The sequence below is a fragment of the Labeo rohita genome, chromosome 9, assembly GCF_022985175.1.
Source record: "Labeo rohita strain BAU-BD-2019 chromosome 9, IGBB_LRoh.1.0, whole genome shotgun sequence".
NCBI classification, from domain to species: Eukaryota; Metazoa; Chordata; class Actinopteri; order Cypriniformes; family Cyprinidae; genus Labeo; species Labeo rohita.
In genome coordinates, this window is record NC_066877.1 from 24,705,930 (window position 1) to 24,726,731 (window position 20,802).

At 34.9% G+C, this 20,802-nt stretch overlaps 1 protein-coding gene across 5 annotated transcripts in view; it reads left to right on the plus strand.

Annotated features, from left to right (window-relative positions):
• lrp1bb (low density lipoprotein receptor-related protein 1Bb) overlaps positions 1–20,802 on the plus strand; it is a 355,559-nt gene that overhangs the window by 132,674 nt on the left and 202,083 nt on the right. For all 5 annotated transcript variants that reach the window (XR_007828439.1, XM_051119357.1, XM_051119358.1 and 2 more), the window contains 4 exons: positions 3,248–3,367; positions 5,709–5,837; positions 10,788–11,045; positions 12,865–13,027. Coding sequence is in view for 4 of the 5 variants with exons in the window: in XM_051119357.1 (XP_050975314.1) it covers positions 3,248–3,367; positions 5,709–5,837; positions 10,788–11,045; positions 12,865–13,027 (670 nt within the window). In the remaining variant the exon portion in view is untranslated. The remainder of the gene's footprint in view (positions 1–3,247; positions 3,368–5,708; positions 5,838–10,787; positions 11,046–12,864; positions 13,028–20,802) is intronic.

Here is a 20,802-nt window from a genome sequence, read left to right on the forward strand (position 1 = left end):
CATTTAGCCACAGGTAAACATTCTCTTAATGCTAAGAAAATGTCCTCGGTGTAATGCTTTCTATATGAAAATGATCTATGTTTTAAGATACATCCTAAACATTTATTGACCCTTATGATTACATTGCATTTTCTGTTAAAAAAAGCTTCATCTAAGCATGGCACTGGAGTTGCCACTAAGACATGTCATGAAACTTGTGATGAATCCATAAATCTTCATACCTGCTTCAGCATGCCAGATATGAGTCTCAGCCTCAGATGGCATTCTCACAGACCATCTGCAGCTTCTTCATTGACCGCCTGATTCATTTTGCACACATAACCAGAGAGCACTTTGACTATTTTATTTTATTTTGTAAGATTTATTTAAGATATTTGATTTATTTACTTTATATTTTTTAATTTAAGAAAATAAATGTAAATTTTATTTTGTAATAAAATCAAGAGTCAGGAGTATCAATGGATGTTAATTTTATACATTTTTGTTAGTAGTAGTAATTGTAGTATGTATGAATTTCTAATGTATGAAAGCAGTATAATAGGTTGCAGAGGGCAAAAGAAGATAATGTACAGAAATAGTTTTGGTTTGAAATGATGAATAATATATAACCAGATATATGGCTCATTCTATGAACTATTGCTTAGTTAATGATGGTAATCAGACACGAGATGTAAGAAATCAAAGAACAGATTTGCATACATTTCTTTGACAGTAATGAATGTTTAGCGGTTGCACGTCTTGAAATAGCTGAAGGGAAGCTTCTCTTTGTAAGAGCTCATCATTTCAGATCGAAATGGTGTCTTATTCATATGATGTTTTTTGTGAAGCTGTTAAATCAGTTGTCTTTGTAGTAATTGTAATTATGCAGTTGAATCCACACCCACAAACGTCTGAAGAGTGCAGTGAACAATAGCCGGTTGGGTCTGTTGCCTTTCTCAAGAACTGGCACATGATTTAATATGTGACAGGCAGACAGAGGGATTCGGAGACGTGCTGATGTGGCCTTTGTTGCTTGCACTGTATGAAAATAATTTTAGGTTGTTGCACTAGTATTCCACTGAGACCTTCCAGAGAGAATGACAGGCGGCACAGCACAGAAGGCAGACAAAAAAAACAACTCGAAAGTGAATTTTAGGGTCGTCTTAGTAGAAAATTGTCATGTTATGTTCATTTTGTCAGATATTCCACACACAAAATACAATGCATTTTTGCAGTTTGCCTTACAGGATCTGTTGTGTGTATTATCAGAGCTCAGATCAGATAAACAAACTATAATGTACACTTAAATAACTTGGAGTTTTTCAAAAATATTACTAAAAATTGATTTTGGGTCTCTATTGTCATTCCAAATAATGGCAGTTGTATGTTTGACAGTTCTGTCTTTTATATATTTTGTGAAGACATCTGTTGCCTTTCTCTCAGAGACACGCTAATTGTGAATGTTCAAGGCAGTTAAATAATGCAGAATGCTTCACTAATTATAAGTTATAACTTTAGATTTTTGTTTGTTTTCTATAGTTTAGTGGTAGAAAATATGTGAACTTTGCCCTGTTTTTTTTTTTTTTTTTTTTTTTTTTTTTTAAAAAAGCATAAATGTGCGTTGGGTCTGTTTGGTCAACAACATTTGCACATTAGAGCCAATGCAGTAAAATCATAAACAATTCTAAATTATGTATTTATTTATTTTATTTGTTTACTTTTTTTCACCTAATCTAATAAATATATAAGAGGGAGTGGTCTTCTAGCATACTAGAAAAGCCTTTTTTTTTTTTTTTTTGTCAGTGTATTATTGGTTTGTAAATATGATTTTTTTCAAACAAGTCATGCAGATATCCAGCATATCCACATTTCTTCCTTCTAGCTTCAAGTGAAGGCTTCTAGAAAGGGCTAATAATAATAATGATAATAATAATAATAATAATAATAATAAATGTATTTATTTATTTATTTACTTACTTGCCTACCTACCCAGACTTGTAAAATTCACTCTAAACCAAAACGTGCAAAAATATCATTACATTTAAAGAGAAAACTAATTAATATCATTTATTTATTTTATTTTTAAATCAATCACATCAATAGAATTATATATATATATATATATATATATGTGTGTGTGTGTGTGTGTGTGTGTGTGTGTATATATTGTATTATTATTATTATTATTATTATTTTTTTATTATTATTAATTCAATTTTTGTAATAAAATCAAGTGTTAATGGATGTTAACTTTCTACATATTTTGTTAGTACTAGTAATTGTATTAAAGTATGGAAATGTATACATTCCTTTGACAGTAATGTCAAAGCGATCACATGTCTTGAAAGTAAAATTGATTTTCTTAATTAGTAATAGTAATAATAATACAATATTTATTAATATTAAATTAAAATAAAATTATACTGATTTGTTTTTTCCTTAAATGCAATGATATTTTTGCATGTTGTGTTTTAGAGTGAATTTTACAAGTGGGGGTAGGTAAGTGAGTAAGTAAGTAAATGAGTAAATACATAAATAAATATTGGTTGGGTCTTTATGGGTTAGACTGCATGAGAGCATGTTTTGCATTTATTTTCTGTACTTGCAACTGGACAATAAAATAGCCTTCAGACTGTTTTTTTTTTCATCCCCTAAGAGATGTAGTTCATCGGGATCATGAACCTTTCTGCATGTGGTACATTATGCAACAATAACTGTATTTGTTTTCCTCAATAGTGTTTTTGCCATAGTAATGGCAGATTCAGAATCAGAATCAGAATGCTTCATACAGGATGCCAAACAATCATCACTCTAGCAGCCACTTCCATTTTACGCTTGCTAAATATGGTGCTCAGCGAAGGTCCACTGTGGAAACTAATAATGAAAAACCTAATAGCAGTTGTGCACAACTCTTTTGTGGCAGGTTGATTGAATTTTGAGGACCGAAGACCAGGAAGAATTGCTAAAAGCTTCTGCATGTCTCCAAATAAAACCTTTTTCCTTTTCTCATAGAATTTCCTACAGAAAGGTTAGGTATTTCTTCTAATTTCATCTCTTTTTCACTATATGTGGAGCACCTCTCTGATTCCACCCGCACGGAGTGCTATTGATCCCCGCCTCTGGCTCACAACTGTCAGTACGTGCTGGCACATCCTTGCGCTGATGGCAAGGAAGGGCTTTTAGAGGGAGTGAAATCAAAAAGCAATTTACATGTTTTTCCTTCGCTCTCAAACTCTTTCTCTCTCTCTTTCTCTCTCTCCTCCCACAGAACTCCTGTCAGCCTGTCACGAGCTGCATTGCCGTTACGGATGCATCATGACCAGAAACGGCACATTCTGCTTCTGTGCGGATGGGTTCGAGGTGGGAGAGGATGGGCGTAGCTGCAGAGGTAGGCGCTCTCAGGGTCACGCCAGGCTTCTCAGACGAATGGGTGGCTGTCCGTCCCCAGGGTGTCTTTTCACACCTCCGGCCTGCTTTATTTGACGCGTGGCATTGACTTCACAGAGGTCAAAGCGACTTCTCGGCCTGGTTTGGCCTAAATGAGACCCTCAGAGTGTGATATTGAGGCTTGTTGTTATATATGATGGTGAAATATAGGTGATCCATTGCCACGTTATGACTAATTGTCTCAGTAAAAGAAATCAGGCTCAAACAGGAAGCTGTAAACGGGGGATAGATTTGTCTCTTTACAGTGATGAATCGGTTCCACTCAGGGAATGCAGTACACTTTGAGGTCTCTTGCCTTTTTAAGCATTAACAGCAGAAATCCTATATCTTTTTTTGTGAGAACATCATGTATGTTCCATGAACTATTATAGCTAACATAGAACATAAAATAACCTAGCATGAAAATGCATCAAATGTTTGTATCCCCATAAAATGGTGATTTTTTTTTTTTTTTTTTTTTTTGGACTACAGTAGTCAACATTTAAAGTGGATCAGAACCTTTCATAGTAGTTATCCTAAAACCAAAATAATACCCGTTTCTGTCTTGGGACAACTTTTTTGATCAACTTTAAATGTTGACTACTGTATATCCAACAATTGAAATTATTGAACTAATATTCACTTGGTTGTATTTACGTATGTACGTTTTTCTTTAACCTTAATGTATACAAAATGAGGAATTGGTCAAACAAGACTTACCCATGTATTTATTAAAAGGTGAAGAATTGCCTTTATGTACTTTTTGTCAGTTTTCCCTGACTGTAAAACATATTCAGCTTTAAATGATACGAGGAACCTTTTTTCCTCAGGAAAAGATTGTTCTTTTTCTTTCTTTCTTTCTTTCTTTCTTTCTTTCTTTTTCTTTCTTTCTTTCTGTTGTCAAATTGATTAATCGTGATTAGTCACACATTGTATGTGTACACACATTTTATTTTGGACGTGATTATTTGCGATTAATCGAATTGACGGCACTATTATTTAGTTAGTTTATTTGCTTGTACGAAATGCAATACAGTGATAAAATAAGTATGATTCATTGAAGTACTGCTATTTAGACTAACTTAAATATTATTTTTGAGTTTTCGTTAACAGTTAACTGTTCGTTAATTCTGCGGATATGGCGCAAAATATTTTTTAATATTTTAAATATTTATTTATTTAAGTGTTTCAACCCTGATATTGTTAAACTGTTAAAAAATATATTGGAATTATATTAGATATATTTTAAGAAATATTTTATATAGAGTTTATGCATACTTATTTTGTTATAGTGTTTGTGTGATATACTTACAGGTTTGTTTAAATAGTTAAGAAAAATAAAATAGTTAAATAGACGAGAAATTGAGGTTTTTGAGATTTTTCTCCATACATTAGGACTGGATGAAGGTCCAGTTTCAGTGCAGCTTCAAAGGGCTCTACGTGATCCCAGCTGAGGAATAAGGGTCTAATTTAGCCAAACGAAAAAGTCAATTTCAAAAAATAAAAAAATAAAAATTCTAAACTGTTTAACCACAAATGCTCATTTTGCAGTAACCCAGCCTTCACAGATTGCGTAGTCACATTGGAAAGGTCACGAGTGATGTGGGCGGAAATACCGACCCAGTGTTTACAAAGGGAATGTGCAAAGAAAGTCAAATTTTAAAAAAATTTGGAAGTTGGAGGAAAGAGTATTTCTACCCTACCTGTTGTACACAGATGAAGAATAAATCATGTGTGACCTTTCCAATGTGATTACATAATACGTTAAGTCATGGATGTGTTAAAGTTTTTTTTTTTTTTAATGGAAAATGACCAATAGTTTCATTAGGCAAGACCCTTATTCTTCAGCTAGGATCATGTAGAGCCCTTTGAAGCTGCATTTAAACTGCAGTTTGAAACTTCAACCCATTGTCTCCCACTGAAGTCCACTGTATGGAGAAAAATCCTGGAATGTTTATCTCAAAAACCTTAGTTTCTCTAAGTGACTTTTTCCACTATTGCGCTGTTCACTATTCATTTGTTGAAGGAAAAAAAAACTTTTAGGCACTATTTAATACCCTGTTCATAGAAGGTCCGTCTGGACGTTCATCTGAGACAAATCAGTAAATCACCACTGGAACATTACACTTCAGTACAGCTTAAACATGCAAAACTCTAGAGACTGGTGCAAGGCAGGACTTGCCCGGAGATATGAGGTGGCATAGGGAGAAGCCACCGAGAGGCCACATTAAGTGGATTTTATGTATTTGGGTCATGTTTGAGCACACCTAATTTGTCATAAATGACTCTTCCTCTGTGTACAGATCATGATGAATGCGCCATGTACGGGACATGCAGCCAGACCTGCATGAACACCTATGGGTCATATCGCTGCAGCTGTACAGATGGGTACAGCCTGCAGCCGAACAGACGCTCCTGCATAGCCAAACACGGTAAGAGCATGATAAATTAATGACCGGGAATCTGCATAAGCCCGCCTGAACTGTTGTCACGTCCTGATATTGTTCTTTCACAAGAGTGCACTGAGTTGAAACAAGGTGGATTATTACTCGGTGTGATATGAATGAAATTAACTTACACCCGCTGCAGCTCTGCTTTAAGCCGCCTTTGGCGCTGGTAATTTTCTGACCTTGAAAAACATGTTCTAATGTCTGCTTGAGAAATGTGCAATGCTGATAAGATGTTGCGTGTATCTGAAATGACTTCTATCTGAAACAACACAGCTCTGCTCAGTGATTGACATACATATGGGGGATACTGGGGCTAGTCACAGAGGGAAGTTGTTACAGTCAACACTTGTTTAATAAATTTAACTACATTTACTTTTTTCTTAAAGTCATTAAAGGAGAAGTCCACTTCCAGAACAAAAATTGACATATAATGTACTCACCCCTTGTCATCCAAGATGTTCATGTCTTTCTTTCTTCAGCTGTAAAGAAATTATGTTTTTTGAGGAAACATTTCAGGATTTTTTCTTCATATAATGGACTGCTATGGTGCCCCGATTTTGAATTTCCAAAATGCAGTTTAAATGTGGTTGTAAACGATCCCAGCCAAGGAAGAAGGGTCTTATCTAGCGAAACGATCGGTTATTTTCATAAAAATAATACAATTTATATATTTTTAATGTCAAACGCTCGTCTCGTCTCGCTCTGGCCAAACTGTTTTTTTCCAGTTCATGACAGTTAGAGTATGTCATCCCATCTCATGTTCTCCCTCAACTTCAAAATCATCTTATATCGCTGTTTTGCCTTTTTTGTTAAGGCTGTTTGATCTTCTTTGCATGTTCACTTTACAAAGACTGGGTCGGTGCTTCTGCAGTGATGTAGGATGATTTCGACATACCCTAACTGTCTTGGACCATAATACACAGAGTTCAAGGAGAGTAAGACAAGACGAGCGTTTGAGATTAAAAAGTATTTAAATTGTATCCGATCATTTCACTAGATAAGACCCTTCTTCCTCAGCTGGGATAATTTACAACCGCATTTGGGATCATTTGAAGCTGCATTTAAACTGCATTTTGGAAGTTCAAAATCGGGACACCATAGCAGTCCCTTATAAGAGAAAAATGCTGAAATGTTTCCCTCAAAAACAATTTTTCTTTATGCCTGAAGAAAGAAAGACATGAACATCTTGGATGACAAGGGGGTGAGTACATTATCTGTAATTTTTGTTGTGAAAGTGGACTTCTCCTTTAATAATTCTGTCTATGTATGTATAGAAATTCTTCTCAGTTCTCAGGTTTGCTTTTTCCAAGTAAGACTAAAAAAAGGCTTATAAAGATCGTGTATGAATCCAGACTAAACCAGTTCAGCCTTTCGTTCCCATAAGGACCTGAAAATTGAGGCAGTTTGCTTTGGATATTCTGCTACAGTCCTTATATCAGTGTTGCTGTGCCAAGGGACAGAAATAATGGAGCTATTGGTGAAGATAAGCCAGACATTGAGGATTAAGTGGAGGCTGAGTTTTATGAAGAGCAGGGCCTGAAGGACAGCTATTCTCTGTCTTTATCAGGCCATGCCAATGATTACTTGCCTAATGGCACCTGCCTGTGAGAGTGTCTTCCCACCAGCCACAAATCCAATCAAGTTTATCATTAAATCGGCTGCTTTTGTAATAAGGGGTTTTTGTAGGGAAAACACTCACTACAATTCTAAATGGATTCTAATCCCTTTTGTAGATTGGTCATTTGTTTGGGCTCAGGTAATTGAAGTCGTTTTAATAAAAAAGTGTTATTGAGTCCCAAATGTTCAATAACTAGCTTTTCTACAGCTGTGAGAATTATTATAAAATAAGGAGAAAATGTGCCGCATATATTTGAATCTCACGGCTGTGGGAAACTACATAGATTAGAGCAAACATAGTGAGCATGTATATGACTAGATCAAGATTGGATTGTCTGTAAAGCATTGCTTTTTTATCTCTGCCTGTGAACACTTTTTCTGGAATTGGATTGGATGCTGTGTCTTAGCAAATTGGTGGACATTAACAAAACATCTGAAATTGCTTACAGCACCTTTGAAGGAATAGTTTATTTCCCCTTAGGCCATTCAAGATGCAGATGATTTTGTTTCTTCATCAGAACAGATGTGTTGAAATTTAGCATTACATCACTTGCTCACCAATGGATACTCTGCAGTGAATGGGTGCTGTCAGAAAGTCCAAACATCTGATTAAAACATAATAATCCACAAGCAATTCACATTTGAGTCCAAGTCTGCCTCTTTGTAATAAACAAATCCATCTGGAAAATTATTTACTTGTTATGCAGTTTAACTTACAGCCTTTTAGGACACGCCTGCATAAATTACTTATACAAGTCCACACAGTTCATGAATAATGTCCGTTACATTGTGTGCTTGGTTTGAAGGCCTCAAAGGATGCCACGTGGAAAGCATTTTGCGACCTAAAAAGGTGATGCATCCTTGTATTTCTATTGGTGCGTTGCGGTTTGCATATGTGTTTTAAATTAAATGGAGATTACGCCACTGTACGCTCTGTGGGAAATAGCTAGCAGGCAGCGGCGCACCTTGCTGCTGGATGCAGAACCTGTCCCACGTTTAATCAATGTGACTGCTTTCCTATGAGGAATAAACTGAATATCATTACCCATAAACTTAACTGAACTCAGTGCTCACCCACATTAATATTAATTTAGCAGAAAGAGGTTGTTGCACTGGGATAACTATGGGGTTTCCATTAGATGTAAAAGCTCATGCATATAAATTTCAATGCATCTCCTTTCCCCGGCCGTCTGACGGGGGCCAGCGGAGGATGACATAGCCATTAGAAAGGTGAATGTTTAATAGGACTCTTAAAAATTAATATATTGCAAGGGAATTTAAAGGAAAGATCTCAGTTGGTTTATTTTACTTATATTACCTTTATACATACATATGACATATAAAAGAAATGTATGTATATGTAACATATATTGGCTAAAAATAGGTAAAAATATCGGTAAATAATCGGTTCTCATTTTTACGAAATGATATTGATTCTTAAATGATAAGAATTGATTAGTTAAGCCTATTTTCAGTTAATGAAGGGAACATTGTGGCACACATACAGTCAAATAATGAAAGCAGTAAGCTTTGTGCTTTGTTAGCCAACTTTTGATATGAAACAGAGTCTCAGATTTCAAATTCTGTCCATTTTATTACAATATTCAACCAATAAATACCGTTCTGGTGCTGTTTAATGTGGAGTGACAGATCGCTGTGGCGCCTCAGTTCAAGAGTAGCGACAGCGTGAAGTGCGTGTGAACTGATCATCTCCTCCAGTTCAATACCAGTTTCAGCACAAAAACATGAATAAACATCCTAAGGTATGTTAAAACAGTACAACTTACCGAAATCTGTATCCTGTTTGATGTAACTGCTCAATCAGTGTTGCAACCGTGGAAAGACGTCAATATAACAGCTTGTAAACTATGGCCACGTTCACACAGCAGCAGAATAAGGTTGTCAATACTGTATTTGAGTCCTTAATACTGTTACGTTCACACACAGTACAGTTATTTACGGGTGTGACAACTGTATCGCTGTGTGAACGGAACAGGTCTGGACAACTAGTTGTCTGTTATGGTTACTTGTAAGGAATAAGGGATTTACTCCTGTTACACGTTCATACAGACAGTATCGAAAAGCGACTGTAAGCTGCTGTGTGAACGGGACATTTCGAGACTCACACCTGTAAGTAAATGCCTTTGTCAATCCCAAAAACGTGAACGTGGCCAATGTCACGCAACGTCACAGTTACCTCAGAAAAAAACATTCTGTAACCATAAACCCCTTAGTCAACTAGAAAAATAAACTCTGGAGAGGAGAATTTTCTTAAATATATGCAACATATTACATTTTCATTATATTGTTGACTATTCTTCAATATTTAATTTAAGTTTAAATAAATCCGCCAAGTTCTTATGACAGCCACCATTTAAATGTTTATATTCTAAAAAAGCTGGAGTAGAACTATAATTATGTAATTTAAAGTTGTAACTTTAATATTATAAAAACTTTTTTTAAGTGTAATGTAAAAGTTTGCATACAAATCAGCTAATTTTAACCTTCAGTATTATAGTAATGTAGTACCAACTGACTCTCGTGTATATTTTACAGCATTAGTTGAGAGATTTTATTTTTTTTACCTTGAAAAAAATTTCTATGTACTGTATGGATATTGATATATATCCAAAATAATCAATATTAAATCAAAATAAATTCAAATGCTAAATGAAGCATAATCGAATCGAATCATGAAGTTTGTGTCAAAACCCAGCCTATATACCCAGATAGTACAAGTACATCCACAAGATGTCTGCTAAAGATCACTTGATCTGGAAAGCATCTGCTGTGTATAAACATCTGACAGACATCTGTAAGATGTCAGTTTTACATACATTCTAAATCATAAACATCTTAAAGGCATCTAAAAGATGTCTATTTGACATTTGATATGACGTATTGCAGATGAGCTCTAAAAACACTCTAAAAAATATGTCTTCCAGATGTATGTCTGCTATCAGGGTATATTATATATATATATATATATATATACACACACAAACAATCCTGAAAAAAAAGTGTACACAGGCAGAGGAATGCACACGTGTGCATATATACGCACACAAATTTGTATTATACAATGTGAATACCAGCTTTCACATTTGAGATGCATTGCAAAACTGAATAAGAACAGAAACGTCCAGCTGACTGCTGTGTTCTGAAAATGGGTTTCTCTCCTAAGAGACATGCTTCTCAATTACCCGTGCCCTCTGCGGAAGCCTGTATTATCCTATTCTACTGAAAGCATGGAATGCCCAGGAAATGCCTGGCCTCAAGCTGTCTTGTCACTATTTTCCTATCCATCTATTCCAGAGCCCGGTGAAAACCCTGCAGCGCTGCTGATTGGAGGCTCGGATAATATTATAATCACAGCCCTAAATGGATCCCGCCTGCAAACCCTCAAACAACTGGACTCAAATGGAACGCATGGCTTGGATTTCAACCATAAAGATGAATCAGTATGCTGGGTCACATCCTCAGAGTCCTCCGGACAACTCCGGTGTGCCAGAATGAGGAAAGCAAGTGGCTTTACTAAAGAACAGGAAGTAAAGACAGTGCAGAATCTCCACGGTAGGGTCCCTGGTAAAATTTCGGGCTACATTGAAGATACAATATGGTGCCCATTCTTAGCTTCCTAGTATGCTACTTAAAAATTGAGTTTCTTGTAAAGCACTAATGCGAGTTAAAAAAATAATAAAAATCTATAATAGGGCTTAAAGTTGATGTGAAAATTTCAGTACATTTTGTCTTTTACTCATGAAACCTTATCTTCTCATGCTGTACAAAGCCTTAATGTAATACTGAGTTCTGCTTGACTGGATAGTGCTTATCAATGCAAGCTATATGGAAGCTAACAGACCTTATAATTTATTTACCACTACATGAAGTGGTTTATGCACATTTGTGTAGTTCATCCTACAGTATGTATCCATTAAGTATTCATTAAAAGATCTCAAATGGAACGTGATTTATTACTCTTTTAGTATTAGTTTTCAGTGTTGAATCAAAGAATAAGAACATGTTCTCATTTTGGGATATTGATCCAAACAATAGCCTCTAAACCAAGAATTTCTTTATGACTTAAAGCAAAGCATTTCAACTGTAGCATATTTCAAGTCTGGTACAGTGCATTAGTAGCCTCTAATGGACCCCAAGTTTATGATCTTGAAAAAGCAGATAAATTGTACTAATATGACTTAGTTTATGGGGCACTTTTTGTTTTGTTTCTTTGTAGTCAAAAAATGCACTGTTTGTTTTACTTGTTTCTTCTAGCTTTTTTTATCACGCTTGTTAAAGGGTCATCGGATGCAAAGTTCACTGTTACATGTTGTTTGAACATTAATGTGTGTTGGCAGTGTATGTACACATCTACCCTATAATGCTAAAAATCCATGCAGTGGTTTTTAATTAATCTGTAAAAATAATATCCACTTTTTCAAATCGAGCCATTCTCAGATGCCACTCCCACGATAGTTGATTGACATGTGCGTCTTACCTCAGACCTGCCCTACATCAGCTGTAACAGTCCATCCTCCATTGTTTCAATGCGGGAGCAGGAATGTAAGTTAGACAAGAATATCTCAGATTGACGTGTTGTGTTGCTGGATGTAATAATGTACATATTGGTCGTCATTTACTCCTGACATCTGAGCCGCTGAAGATGCAGTGGATTACATTTGTTTGTGAAGGGAATGCGCCTCCCGATTCACCTAAATGCGTCTATGTTCACGCAAATCATTCGTGATCCAGCTTAACCTACAGCAGAAGTGAGTAGAAAGGTTTTTTTTTAAGAATCACCTTTCCTTATAACATGCTAGTAACAAGTTTCGCGGCTAAATGCACTAAATGCGGCTTAAGTAAAGAGGCTCGTCACTCCACAGAGAGAAGAGAGGGGCGGGGCGAACAATCCCTCAGAATGGATTGATTTTTGCAGAGCTCATTTTGACAAGGTAAAAGGGTGTTGTTTTACACTACCATTGAGAATTTTTAACCAAAGTGTATTATAGACTTTTCATTAAGACCCTAAAGAATCATATCAACTTGTGGAAAAAGGGCATCCGATGACCCCTTTAATGCATCCATAAAATTACGGAATTTTTATATTCCATCCAAAATCCAATTCAAATGGACAAATATTTTATTTAGTACATCATATAAAGTGGCACTAACAACATCGAACAATAAAATATTAATTAAAAAAGGACAATTAGCAATTGTAATATCTAGATTAGGATTTATTTTCACGATGAAGGTCTTTGATGAATATGATTGATTAACACTTCATGGCAAGAATTCGCAATGACTTGTTATGAACATATGACAATTAATGATGTGTCACATCAATATATCATCCTGTTTTGTGTAAACTGACTGTTTTTCTTTGTTCCAGACGTTGATCAATTAGCCTTTGACTGGCTCACAGGAAACTTTTACTTCGTGGATCAAGCAAGCGACAGAATATTTGTTTGCAACCAGTACGGAGACACCTGCGTTACAGTGATAGACCTCGACCTGTTGAACCCTAAAGCAATCGCTCTGGATCCTCTAATGGGGTGAGTTGAAAATGCATGAAGTGAGTGAGATTTCATCTTTGACAAGGCCTTTGATGATCTAAATCCTCTCACATACATTGCAATATTTTAGGCAAATATTTCTGCGAATGTGTCTTGCCTGTACTGTTCCCAGAGCTAAATATTTACTCTTCTTGTCGACACTGTCTGGTTGCATGATTGTGCTACGACTCCCACAGTCAGGAGTGTCATTAGTATTCCATGATTTATCCAGCATCCCACAGTCTCGAACGCCCTTGCAGAAATCTGCTTTACATGAGTTTTGTTTTGCTTTGACACCACAAAGCCGCAGTTGAAACAAGGGGGTGGCGGATCCCTCCGTCAGCATGGTGATTGTGGAAATGTTTCGGGAGAAATGAGTAAAAGAACACAAAGAGTCCTCAAAGGAGAGAAGGGCAGCATGATTATTCTAGTTATTAGCTGCTAAAAGGAGCGCCGTCGTAATATTCCCGGCGAGCTTAGAATAGGAATTCAGGAGAGAGTTTGTCCCATTTATTCATGAGAGTGCAAGGACAGGCAGAGCACTCTGTTCCGGGTTTTTTAATGAGACGCCTTGCGCCCACTGAACCTAAATTGCAGCACCGGTGTTCAGCAGACTAAAGACTGCAAGGAGAGCCCAGGCCATCAATTTCGCTTCCGTTGTTTGGTGTGCGGTTGTCATCTTTTTGTTTTCGTGCTGTGACTCTGACAAAAACGGAATCCTGACTACCCTGAATGAAGGCGTGTTTAAAAGAAATGACAGCCGTTTATCTCTTTGAGTCTAAATGCTGCGTTCTTTCTCCTGTGATCATCAACAACCTCGGAGAGCTTTCAGAAACTTTCAAGAGATTTCGAATGGAGCGCACCGAGGGGTGAATTCTCTAGTTGCGTCACTTTAGTTTTTGGTATTTTAGTGCAAGTTTTTTGCTTCCTGTATAAGGCAAAGATGGTCCTTTCATAAACATGATGCAAATTGTAACATTCAGTATGGCGGCTGTCTTTTTGCTTTAAGTTCAAAGGGATAGTTCAGCCAAAAATGAAAATTCTGATATTACTCAGCCTCATTCCAAACCAAAGTCGTTCCAAACCTGTAAGACCTTCGTTCATCTTCAAAACACAAATTAAGATATTTTTGATGAAATCGGAGAGCTTTCTGACCCTGCGTACACAGAAACGCAGCCACCACATTCAAGGCCCAGAAAGGTAGTAAGGGCATTGTTAAAATAGTCCATGTGCCATCAGTGGTTCAACCATATTTTAATAGAGCTATGAGAATACTTTTTGTGGGGAAAAAAAAAAAAAATCATAATGACTTTATTCAACAATTTCACAAGGTTAGATAAATTTAGATAAGTGATATGCACTTACAATAACTAATATAGTACAGTATCTACACTGATACATGTATACAGAATGGCATTCGCATTTTGTTTTTATAAAAAAAAAAGAAAGAAATTATTTTTGGCATAACTGATATTAAATATATTTCTATTGAGTTGTAGAGAATACTTTCATATTTGCATTCATATATTCTGTATTTTTAAATATATATTCCCATTTACAACTATATTTTCAGAATTATAACTATATATTCACAATTTACATTTCTATAAACATTTACATTTATATATTAAGATTTATGTTTACATACATATTGCAATTTACATTTATATATTAAGGATTATAACAACATATTCACAATTTACATTTATATGTTCAGACTTATAGCTGTATATTCAGATTTACTGCTATATATTGATGATTTACATTTATATATTAAAATTTTTATCTTTAGATTCTGATTTACATTAATGTATTCTGATATATATTTTGATTTACTTCTATATATTCAGACTTAAAAACTTCATATTCTGATTTACATATATATATTCAAATTTAAATATATATATATATATATATATTAAATTTGAATATATATATATATATATATATATATATATATATATATATATATATATATATATATATATTCTTATTTACTTCTATATATTCACAATTTACATTTATATACTCCGGTTTTATATAATTATTTCCTGTTCTACCTATTCCTGTTCTGTGCTTCATAGTAAATGTATGTGCATGTATAGTCAGTAATATAAAAATATATGAAGAGTTTATGTGCAAAAACAGATTTGCACAGACTTTTTATTTAGTTTCAGAAATCATGTTTTTTTTTTTTTTGTGCATTCCAAGTAATATCAATCAAACTGTGGTTGGGTTGTTTTAATTAAGTAATAATAACTTACACAAATACAGGTAATGTACAAAATTAAAGTTCGTTGAAAGTATGTTTTTATATATATATATATATATATATATAAAAAGTATGTTTAATAGCAAAAGCAGATAACTTCAACTGTTGTTTTCTGGCAAAAGCCGATAACTCCACATTTCAAGCTTCAGAGTTACAGAAAAAATCCTCGTTTTATCTTCATCTCATCAGCTGACAATGTAGATGCCTGACAAGCTTTGTTATTGTGATCATAGACTGTATGGTTGTGATTAAGTTACACACAATACAGGGAGCAGCTTTTCCCTTACCATTGTAATGTGCTGCTTTAGGAAGGTTTTAATTTCCTTTTACGCCCTAAAGAAGATATCACAGGTTTATCAAGTCGAAATTATCAATTTTTTCCTTTTTCCTTTTCCTTTTTTTTTTTTTATTTTTTTTGTAGAAATTATCTATCCTCGATCACATTTAGTCATCTTTGATGAACCTCCTCTCAGCTAGTGCGTCTTTTCGAAGTGACTGGCAGCCTTGTCACCTGACCTAAATACTGCGCTCTGATTCGCTAAAATGGATTTATCGGCTTCTGTTCACAAACAACAAGGGCGCTTGTCGGCACGATCCTTGAAATCGGACAATAGCGGATTTTTTTGGCACAACATGTTTAGGGTTCAGATCGCGCTATGTGTGGAGAATAATGCACAGCACTCAGTTCATTTTTTTGGAAAGTGGTGTTTATCAGTTTTTGCAAATAAACTCTTCATGTGTTGTTTGCTGTGTTGTATATTGATTTTTTTTTAGATATCTTTGAATTTGATTATTAATTCATTTAATGCATATACCTATACAATATATATATCAGTGTATTGTATGTACTAAAGAATATTAGATTTGCATTATTAGATTTTTATAGAATATTAGATTTTACAATTCGAAAGCAAAAGTTGAACAATGTGCACAAATAAAGTGAAAGCAAATGCTTCAGTCTTTTTGGACAAATCAAACGCTTGGCTTGATACAGAACTGCTTTGTTTTTCTAGCTTTCAACTCTGCAAAGCTCTCGGTGTACAGTACATATGCTGTAGGATATGGCTTTAGAAACATATGCTTCTGGTTTTGAGCTTTTCTCTTGGGCTCCCATATGTTTTTGAAAGATCCCCTTATTCACCTCACAGTGCCGACCTTAAGCAGAAAATCCGGTTTAGGAAGAATCTTGAAGTTGGCCCTTTTTTACCCTTATCAAACGAGCTCAACACTGTTCCTCCTCCATTCACTGTGAACGTGCCTTTTTGTGTCCTTTTATGCTCCACGATGAGCATGTAATTGTACCAACTTAAACGCTTATTTTTGTTAACACGCCGTCGGTGCGTTTACACGAACATAACCGTCGGGAATGGCTTTCTCAAATTTGTACATGCCCTTCAGTGCATCCAGCCAGTTTCCTCCCGGGAATGTGGGAGAGGAGTGCAGTGGATAAACCTCCAGGCTTCGGCAAAGTGTAGTTTACTACATTACATTCTGTTCTGCTTTTTCTGGTCCTCCTCCTGTAATTGGCGAGATGAGGTTGGAGCCGCTTGTGTGTGAGGGAGGCTGAGCGAACGCAGGAGGTCTGTCAGCCTGGAGCGCTTGAGTGAAAACAAAAGAAATTGGGGCGGTTTGTGATAGTGGCTCAGCATGAGGCGTAGTAGTTATGGAAAGAGTTCACGAAACGTTAAGTGTTTCGTTTTTGCCTCTGATATATTTTTCCTTCCTTGTTTTTAGTCCAATTTCTCGCCTGCTTTCCTGAAGGAGCCTCCGTCCTCTTGTACGCTTCTGGAGAGGCTTTATGTAAAATGTAGCTTTCTAATTTGAAACAAAAATCTCCAGAGAGGGAATAAGACTGAACTTGGTGTAACCTCGCTTTTCAAAGTCTAACTTAAATTCCTAGAATCAGTTCGGAAAAGGCAGGGAGAGAGATTTTTTTTTAGTCTGTGGAGAGTGTGAAACTCGAATTTGATTTAGAGCAAAATGAAAACAGAGCTGTGCGCAAATCTTTATACATCCGCTATTCCTCCCCTCTTGTTTGGTAATCTGTCTTGGTGAAAGAAAGGGGAGGCATTTTCTGTTCAGTATTCTCTACAGTAATGAAATTCCCCTGCGGTCCAAGTTTGGGCTGGACCATTGTGTCACATTGCAGTGATTACTTAAAGTCAGGGTCGAAAGGTCTAAAGCAGCAGATGAGATGTATGACTGGGTCAGATTGGTTCCCATTGTGTTTTGTGGTTTGTCTGGGCTTATTGAGTTTGTTATCTAACCACCAAACATAAATAAAGTATTGTTGATTTATTATTCTGTGGTTATTGTTATGTAGTATTAGAATGCAACATTCACTGCAAGAATATCTTATGCATCCACGTCTCATCTGTTTGTATTATTAGAATCAGATGTAGGAAGTATATACACAGTACAGTCAACAATGGTGGAAAATGTTTGTTTGTCTCACACACACAACTCAGCGCTAGAGCGCAGAGCAATATGTCGCATATAAACAAGTTATGCATTTATTTTTAATTCATTTTGTTTTATTGCCTTCATTGTCCTTTCATTACCTAGTACTGTTTGTTTGGCTTGTGGGAGATATCGCTGATAATAATTATATATTATTGGTCTTATCATTTCAAAAATGTAAAATTCTGATTAAATAGCCTATTCTATAAATTAATAGGATATATAAGGCTGCTCTGCTTGGAAACAGTGTCTACAGTCTAATGAACTGCATTACTTGGCAGGAGAATATTTTGTTCTGATTATTAATAAAAGTAGCTTTTTATAAAAGCAATCACAACAATAACTGTTTGCATACGTGATGACGCATGACCATTCTCGCCTTATTAATTTGCTGAATTTTGCCATACCAACATAGAAAATGATTATACTATTGTTAAAAAATCTCATCTGCATTTGATTTATAAGTAACATTCTTAATTTACCAATAAAATTAAATCATGTGTAAATAAATATAAGAGCAACATACATTTTGATTTAAAATATACTTATCTCCAGTTACTATGTCAAATGCATTCTATACAGATTAAACTGTTTTATCAAAGTCAGAGTGACCCAGCCATCTGACAGATTAAATGTGGATGAGTGAATAATATCATGGATTGCTGTATGAGAGCTTTTCTTTCATATAATAGCAGGAGAAAGACACTGAACTTGCAGATACCTTATCAGCCTTATCCTTCTGTATGTCATTTATTTTGGTGTTAAAAATCAAGTTCAGCAGCACTTGAATGTAATATATGGATCCTCTGTATTAGGACTGACCTAAATGACTTAAAAAAACGCTGTAATAATAATATAATATAATATAATATAACTACATTTAAATTCTATTTAAAATTTTAATGATAATTTAAAATGTATACATTTAAGACGAGACACTGCAGATGAATAGGGTAAAAAAAAATTAACTAATAGTTATCAGCTTTCTTACCCAGTTGATTGATTAAATTTATAATTGCAAACATTTTTTGTATTACAAGTTTTCTTAAATTTGATTTAAATTTGTAAATGAGGCATTATTTAATGAAATATGCGCTAATTTTGCATACATTTTTGCATAAAATCTCTAGTACAAAAAGCTAAACTCAGATGAAGTCAGTTTCAAAATTCTTGTTTATTTATTTATTTTTATTTTTTGTTGTTGACATATTAGGGAAAATCTTATTTTTGCATTCAATAGTTCAGAAAATACTTACAACAGACACAAAACAATATATTTTCACAATTTTGAAATTGAATTGAATTTTGATTATATACAAAATAAATTGTTGTATATAATCAAGCAAATTATATATGAACAAATCCCTCTGTAAATACCTTCAGGATGTAGACAGGGATAAAAATGTAACGTCTGGTGTGTGTAAATGCTGCTGAAGTGGAGATTTATGGCTCGGTGTAGGGGAAAAAACTGTAATTGGAATCAGTTGACACTAGGGGTGTAACGATTCACTAGTTTTCTCGATGCATCAATTACAAAACATGACGATGCATATTTGTGCGATTTTTATAGTGATTCAGTGCTTAAATATTTACATATTAAATTACTACAAGCACAAATTAACAAAGACCTTAAACAGCGTTCTTTGTTCCTTCACATCTCCATGCCTGTCACAGGATTGCGCACGTGCTCTCACCGACGCATTTTTTGAGCAGCCAAAGTGTGATCTCTGTTTTACACTACCGCATCCATCCAAGCCGAAATCAGCCTGTTGCGCAGCACGGCAGACTTAGCCTATTCATTCACTTGTACTGTTCATTAATATTTCATTTAAAATTGATAACGTTACCTAGCCAAATTGTTTATTTTCATTTTAATTATATAGATTAGAACACATAAATAACATAACTTAACAAATCTATAAACATCTCATTATTATGAAAGCAATTTTAAAGTCCATTAAAGAACTCAAGTTGATCAAGCTGGCATGAGTTACATTTATTTACACAACAATTATCTACAAAACCATGTACTTACAGCAAAAAACCGCAGTTTTAAGTGTAGATAAATATTTAACACAATTTGCAAAATTACCAATGGATTTACTTGAATGAACAAGGCATTTATATACACTTGGACTGTAGCATTTAATAAATAAAGGTTAAAACATAAAAAAATGTAAAAGGTATTTTGAAAAACACAATGGTAAATGGCAAAGTTTTTGAATTAAACATTTTATACTTCTGCCGGTACTCAGTCAAATCATATGCACGCCAAAGTCAATTTTTTGCGTATAAATAGCATGCCAAATAGAAGCAGAAAATCGTGCTATTGATACGCATTTTCACCAGGCTCTCAAATTAGTACATTATAGGCTAATGAAAACAATACCTTAAATATGAGTAGACGCAGGATGTTGTGATCATACAATTTTAAACTGCTAAACCCCTGGAAAGTCCAAGGATCCAGTAAGTGAAAGTATTCAAACAGTAAGTTCAAAACAGCTCTAAAGCAGAGAATAGTGACTTGTCACAGATCAAAAACATCTTGTTGATTTATAAGCTTCAGGTGGAGCATAACGAAAGTCTTCTGACAAATCAGCAGTCTAGCACACAAAATTAACATTTTGCAAGTTCCTTTGTGAACTCGCTAAAGTAAAATACTAAAATGTAAAAACGCATCTATGCTCACGAGAAATATTTAATCAAAATGAACCCATACATCCACATCTCTTGAAAAATAATCCATTGTTATTTGCTGTTATCACAGCACAGCAGTTAGACGGAATTGCAGTTCGGTCCTACAAATGGCGGCCGCATCACTGTGTGATGTCACATGAAATCCATGAATATACCATGCCATAGCATCATTTAACTAACATCCAACAGTGAACAAAAGTGTTTTTTTTTTTTTTTTTGCCCTCATTCTCAGACTCCATAAAATCTGCAGTGTAATTTGCCCCCAGACTACGCATATAAAGAATTTAGGGGAAGCATTTAAATAATCCTGTGAATACACTTAAAGAATGGCAATGAATTTTATTGT